At 52.9% G+C, this 6,824-nt stretch overlaps 1 protein-coding gene across 3 annotated transcripts; it reads right to left on the reverse strand.

Moving 5' to 3' along the window:
• Nucleotides 1-6,564, reverse strand: FICD (FIC domain protein adenylyltransferase). Of its 3 annotated transcripts, none has more exons than XM_054082285.1 (4): nt 6,507-6,564; nt 5,032-5,176; nt 4,552-4,893; nt 1-3,303 (listed from the first exon to the last, which is right to left on the reverse strand). In XM_054082285.1, the coding sequence occupies exons 2-4, from the start codon at nt 5,069-5,071 to the stop codon at nt 2,228-2,230; spliced, it is 1,458 nt and encodes a 485-aa protein (XP_053938260.1). In that variant the 5' UTR covers nt 5,072-5,176; nt 6,507-6,564; the 3' UTR covers nt 1-2,227. The 3 variants fall into 3 exon arrangements, with proteins under 3 accessions (XP_053938260.1, XP_053938261.1, XP_053938258.1); XM_054082286.1 differs by having other exon boundaries at nt 6,515-6,560; XM_054082283.1 differs by having other exon boundaries at nt 6,463-6,547.
• Nucleotides 6,565-6,824: the final 260 nt, after the last annotated feature.

Here is a 6,824-nt window from a genome sequence, read left to right on the forward strand (position 1 = left end):
CGTGTAATAACAGTGGCAGTTGTGGCGATACAGCAAGGGACCAAGATCTGCTGGTGTCTGTTTGCAGCATGGCACACAGCCCTTTCTGTGCCAGGGCTGCCCCTCCAGTATTGTACTGGTGATACAGTGGGACTGTATCTCAAAATCAGCTTAGGAACATCCTAGTAACGCTTCAGTATGAAGCTTCGATTTGTGCATGCAGTTAGATGCTTCCTTACCCTGATGGCAGGTGGGAGGCACGTATGCAGTACGAGTGATGACTTGGATTTCCTTTGGCTCTCAGAGTTGGAATTGCTGCTTGAGAGCCCTCTGCTACACATCATGTCTCAGTAGTTTTACACAGCTGAAGGAGCTGGGATGTGTGCGCTGTGTAACAGCTGATGGAAACTGCTGCTCCACAAACACGGCTGTAGTGATTTCTTGATTTACTGCACAGAAGAGTGTATTTTGAGAACAGCCTATGCCCCGAAGTTGTGCCAGGGCAGGTTCAGATTAGATAACAGGAAACATTTCTTCACTGAAAGGGTTTTCTGAAAGCCCCCATCCCTGAGGTGATTAAAAGATGAGTCAATGAGGTGTCAGGGCTATGGTTTAGTAGCAGACAGCTGTGGTTTGGCTCGATCTCAAAGTTCTTCTCCAACCAAATGATTCTATTTCAAACCAAGACTTTCATATTAAAATACTTTATTAATCTGTTACTAAAATAACTTTTTTCCCCCAAAAGATGTAAAGTGCAGATTTTTTTTATGCTCACGTTGCACTACAGAAATAAGCATGCTTTGTAAGGACAGAACAGCCCTCATATATTGTTCGCTTTTGCTATCAGCAGCAGTCTGTACATAAGCACGGAGCAGTGCTGCAGGATAGAGAACTCCCAGTCTTGTCCTATTGCCTGCTTGTATAAAGTGTCATTGCTACCTTGCAGCTAGGAGAGAGTTAGAAGGAAACAAACTTCACACTGGCCTGGGACAATGTAACAGCTTACACTATTTTGCAAATGGTTTAAACTTAACAGCACTCTAAACTGGATTGAATTAAGTTTTCTGAACTTGGAGGTGTTGGGATGCATTATGCTGTTACACAGCTGTTGGGCAGGGGTGGAGGGAGCTATTCTGTGTTAGGTTGTGGCTGCTTTCACCTTAAAGCAAAGATAAAGTATGTTGCTTTGGTTGCACAGCTACTTCCAGGTACTACACTGACTGCCGCTGCAGCACAGAGAGACCTTGTGTGGTTCCTGACACATTTATCACAGTAATAATGTGATCTGGTTATGAACTGTGCAGGGTTTGGCAAACTCGCTCTAGGCATTCTAACCAAATTGGCACAACCGACCAAAGTTGTCCTGGTTACATATTGCCTTTCTGGCCACAGGGGTGCAGAAACTCTTTCAAATCCCTGAACTGAAATGTAGGCAGTCAGTTGCAATTCCCCGGGGCTCCTGCTTGACAAGGCGGGGTTTGAGGCAGAGCCTCAGAGCAGTGGGCAGTCCTGTGTACCAAAAGCACCTCACCGATCAGTGAAAGCAGAGAGATTTCGTCTCTTGTTCCAGTCACATCATCTGTAATCTTAAACCAAATACTTCCCCGTTGTTGTATGAGACTTGCCCTAGGAAAGGCAACTGAAAGTAAACATGCAAAGTGCTACTGAAAACAGAAATAGGAGGGGAGAGATGCCTTCACTGAACTGAAGTTTCACCTTTTTCTGGCTCAGTGCTCTATGACTAACAGGAAAATCTGATTAACACAGCTAGGAGAGTGCTGTTACTGCTAGGGTTCTGGTTTTTTTAGGTTTCTTTGAACAACAGGGAAGAAAAGGTAACACAAAAGCAACAACTTTGTTAAGATGCTGTCTTGCCTAGCAGTTCCTGGGCAAGGTAAGACAATGCAGTGACCAAGTGAAGGGCTGTAATTGAAGCAGCATCTCAAAACCTAATTTTAAGGAGAAATTAAATTCTACTTCAGGTTGTTGAGCTCCTCTGACACCTCTCCCCGCCTCCTTCCAGTAGCACAAACAAGTTATAGTGCACACTCACCATCAACAGTTCACATTTCAGCTTGGCATAATGTATATAAATAAATTATATTAATTTAATCAAATGTAAGACACTTTAAATAAATGAAATGCTAAAGAGTGACACCCCCTGTTGAGTTATTTCCCAGCAGGAATACTGAGTGGTTTGGCATTCTGTTCTCCCACACATTCATTGGCTTCTGAACATCTATAACCCTCAAGTCTTGACGGGGATAGTTTGTTTGTATCCAGCAGTGCTGCCGTCTGCTTCAGGTAAGCCCACAGAGTATTCTGTGGTAGCGATAAGCAACATGTCCAGAGTCGTCTCAGTACACTTTGCAATAAAGCGTATGAAAGGCCTCACGTCGCCCTCATTGGCTACTTCCAAGACATGGTAATACTCAGCACGTTGCTCCTTGCGGATCGTGATGGGGGGATAGCCTGCCTGCATTAGTATGAGATTCATCAACAGGCGCGAGGTCCTTCCGTTGCCATCTACAAAGGGATGGATGTAAACCAACTTGTAGTGGGCTAACGCAGCAAATTCCACAGGGTGCAAGCTCATGGCATCTTCCGAGTTAATCCACTGCACAAACTCCTGCATCTGTTTCTCGACATCCTGGGGATGGGGTGGGATGTGATGTCCTACAAACACCTGAGTAGTCCTGAACCGCCCTGCTTCTACTGGGTCGGTGTAGCCCAGCACTCTCCGGTGTATCTCCAAGATATCACTGATTGTTACGGAGCCTATCCGTGATACCAACGTGGTGTTGACATATTTCAAAGCTGCGTGCATGCCAATCACCTCATTCTGCTCCACTAAGCTTTTTCCGGGAACGGCATATCTGGTCTCAATGATGTGTCGTATTTCTGACAGCGTCAGGGTGTTCCCTTCAATAGCAACCGTGTGGTAGATGTGGTGATAATAGGACTCCTCCATCACTCGGCGCAGAGCAGAATTGCCTTTGGGGATCGCCATCACTTTTTTAACCTTGCTGTCAATGATGCTAAAATACCTCTGATCTATCTCCTCAACTAAAGGCAGTGTCCGGGCCCGATTGATCAAAGCCTTCTCATTGCAGGGAGAAATGGTTAAGGCTTTGGAGTACAAGTAGTCAGCTTGAAGAATGTCTTTTTCCTCCTCCGAAAAGATACCAAATTCATTCAGAGCATCCACATAATCGGGGTCCATTTTGAGGGCGTACAGGAAGAGTTTGTGGGCTTTCTCCCGTTTTCCTTGCCGCTTCATTTCAAGGGCTTGATTCAGCGCTGCTTTGGCTTCTAACTTCACTTCTGAAATGCAACAATAATGATTAGGTAACAGGGTAGTGAGTTGTACTGGAAACCTCTGTAGACTGGCACTGTTCACCCATATAGAAGTTATATAAAGCCAGTCTGTAAGAACTGTAACACTGATCCTATATTCCAGCCTTTACCAGGCTGCAAGCGCAGGAGCTTATGCCACGTTTACAGGCAGCAGAGCTGCTCCTGGCAACGTGGTGACGCAGGATCTGAGGAGCAGCACGGCTCAGGCTGGCTACAGGCCTGCAGCCATCCCCGCAAAACTCGCCTTGGCCACCAGACTGCTTTGTGTGGGAGGACATGGACTCCTAAGCACATTCTCCTGGCAATAATGCCAGGTCTCTTGCCAGAAGCACAGCCTGCAGCTGTTAATAGCACTTCTCTCCGCTCTTTCACTGAGCTATCAAACACCTCAGAGCAGCTTCCAGAACTGGAAGAGGCTCCAGGAAAGCTGGGGAAGGGCTCTTGATCAGTGAGTGCAGGGATAGGATGAGGGGGAACAGTCTGAAGCTGAAGGAGGGGAGACTGAGATGAGATCTTAGGAAGAAATATTTTGTTGTGAGAGTGGGGAGGCCCTGGCCCAGGTTGCCCAGAGCAGTGGTGGCTGCCCCATCCCTGGAGGTGTTCCAGGCCAGGTTGGATGGAGCTTGGAGCCCCTGATCCAGTGGGAGGTGGATGGCAGGGATTGGAACTGGATGGGCTTTGAGGTCCTTTCCAACCCAAACTGTTCTATGATTCTGTGAGCTTCCAAGGAATAACAGCTTTAATGTGAACAAAGATAGAGTGCTGGAATTGTACTGATTCCTTTGAATGCTTCCCTAATGAGTGTCCTGGCCAATAAAGGCAATGACCATAGCCTGTCATGTCTGCTCTGTAACAGCCAGGATTTTGCTGTTAGTGCAGTATATCCCAGGTTACTGTGTATGGAAACACCACTCTCTATTCCAATTGCCTTAACAACTTACTAGTCCTGAAAGCATGAGGAAAAGCTTCTGAAAAGCAAAGCAGCGCAAAGAGAATGCCAGCGCATCGCCTTTGCCACACAGGGCAATGGAATGCAGTCGGGCTGCTGCCAGCAGCCGGCTGGTGATGACATGTCTGACCTCTGGATCATTTACACTTGCTCTTAATTCACAGCTGGGCAGTGAGAGCTCATTATGGGTTACAGGAGATCATCCAGGAGCGGGGCAGATCTCCAGATGTGGCTGTTCCCTTGCACCCGTCTGAGGATGCTCTTACCTGGGGGGGCTTTGCCTTTCAGCACCAGCAGCTCCAGCCCATTGGAGGCAATGCTCAGTCCGGTGGTTTGTCCTGTGTACCTGGTGACCCCAGAGGAGCCTGCACCCAGTTTACTTTTCAGGAAGGAGAGTCCTTTGAGGACTGCATGGCACGGGTCTTCCACAGCAGCCAGTGGGAGCAGGAGCATCACGAAGGAGCCCAGGAGCAGCACGAGTGCAGCCGTCCACCTGATGCGGGCCCACAGGGTTATCCATTTCAACTCAGGATCTGTCGCCATAGACACGAGATTCATCCTGCTTCCAGCACAGAGATGAGGAACATCTCCTTTCCCACTGCTCTTACCTGGGAACAGAAACAGCTTTAGCCAGAGCTCTGTGTCACGCGGCAGATGTGCTGCTGGGGACATGGCACCTGAGTGAATTCAAGTGTTTGTGCTCTGTGTTTCTGCCACCACTGTCAGGGATTATCCCATGCACCCACCTTTCCCTGCCACCTCTAAGCACACCAGGGCAGGGTGCATGCGGTATTCAGCATCACATAAATCCTTATGGATCTGCTATACATTAAGGTGACACCAGCAGCACGACGAGACATTGATGCCCAGGAGGAGCACGGACACCAGGCTCTGTGGGAGGAAGGAAAGCACTAATGGCGAAGCTCTTCAGCCCTGTGTTCCCCACAGCTGGAGGCTCCACAGCCTCTTCCTGCTGTGGGAATCTCCCCCGCAGACCCTTGTGTACCCGCCTACACCTCCCAGTTCCTCTTCAGCCACTGCTCCATCACCAGCACCAATCCCTGACAAGTTCTCTTCCCTCAGCCTAGCCCCCCCTCATTCCCTGCTCCTCCCTCCCTCACCCATTGTGCAGCCCCACTCCCTTCCCCAGCTTCCCCTCAGGCTGGGGGCCCTCCTCCCCAGGGTTCCCCCCCAGGCCAAGTCCACACCAGGACCTCCACACAACCTGGCCTCCTCCCACTCCAGGTCCCCGCAGCCCCCAGTACCCCCTCAGGCTGGGGTCCCCCCCTCCCTAGGTCTCCCCCAGCCTCCAGCTCCCCCTCAGGCTGGGGTGTCCCACTCCAGAGCTCCCACACTGGGCCCCCCAAAGCCCCCAGTCCCCTGAGGGCTGGGATCCCACCACCCTAGGATGCTCCCAGCTCTCCCTCAAGCTGGGGTCCGCCCCGCCCAGAGCTCCTACCCCACCTCCCTGGAGCCCCAATCTCCCCCCAGTCTGGGGTCTCCCCCCCCGCCCCGAGCTCCCATCCGGGGTCCCTGAAGCCCCCAGCTCCCCTGAAGACTGGGGTTCTCCTCCCCAGAGCTCCCATCCGGGGTCCCTGAAGCCCCCAGCTCCCCCTCAGGCTGAAGTACCCCCCTCTCCAGGGCTCCCACTGGAGCTCCCCGCAACCCCCAGCTCCTGCTCAGGCTGGAGTTTCCCCTTCTCCAGAGCTCCTATCCCGGGTCCTTGCAGCCCTCAAGCCCCACCCCAGGCTGGGGTTCCCCCCACCCTAGTGGGTCCCCAGCTCCTCCTCAGAGGTCCCCCCCAGGGTCCCTGTATCCTCCAGCCCCTCTCAGGCTGGGGTTCCCCCCACGCCTACAACTCCCCTAGCCTCCAGCCCTTCAGGCTGGGGTCCTCCCCACCTCAGGGCGCCCCCAGTCCTCCCCTCCCCAGAGCTCCTCCCATCTCCCCGCAGCCCCCAGCCCTCTCTCTGTCTGGGGCCCCCCCGCACCCCAGGACTCCCCTAGGCCAGGATCCTCCTCGACTCCACATCCCCGAAGCCCCCCCTCAGGCTGCCCCCCCCTCCTCCCCAGAGCTCACATCCCAGCTGCCTGCAGCCCTCAGATCTCCGTCAGGTTGGGTTCCCCCCCTCCCCAGACCTCCCATCCGGAGTCCCTGAAGCCCTCAGCGCCCCCCTCACCCTGAGGTGCCCCCCAATCCTAGGACTCCCCCAGCCCCGGGTACCCCCTCGCCTTTGCCGCGCCCGGCACCTCCGCTGCCGGCTGCCGAAGCTCCGCCCCCCGCGGCCCCGCGCGCTGCCATTGGCTGAGCCGCCCCTCTCCTCCTCTTCCATTGGCTCTCACAGCGGATCCCTCGCACTTATGCCTCGCCCCTTCCCTCCCCTCCAGTTCCTCTGGCGGCTTCCGGGTAGCGCCACGCCCCCTGCGCGCGAGCGGCTCGTGGAGGGTGGCGATTGGTGGGTAATCACGTCAATCATAGGCACAGCCAGTCAGAGACTTCGTTGCTCTATAAGGGCTCAGAGCCCGCCCCCTGGTTGCTAGG

This window comes from Cuculus canorus, chromosome 17, assembly GCF_017976375.1.
Source record: "Cuculus canorus isolate bCucCan1 chromosome 17, bCucCan1.pri, whole genome shotgun sequence".
Classification (NCBI taxonomy): Eukaryota; Metazoa; Chordata; class Aves; order Cuculiformes; family Cuculidae; genus Cuculus; species Cuculus canorus.

Bases quoted from the DNA above. Each gene is read 5' to 3' on its own strand.
- FICD (XM_054082285.1), bottom strand. From the start codon at position 5,071: ATGCACCCTGCCCTGGTGTGCTTAGAGGTGGCAGGGAAAG. The intron at 4,894-5,031 runs GTGGGTGCATGG...TTCTGTTCCCAG, and splicing joins CTTAGAGGTGGCAGGGAAAG to GTAAGAGCAGTGGGAAAGGA. The intron at 3,304-4,551 runs GTAAGAGCATCC...GTTGCATTTCAG, and splicing joins GAAAGGCAAAGCCCCCCCAG to AAGTGAAGTTAGAAGCCAAA.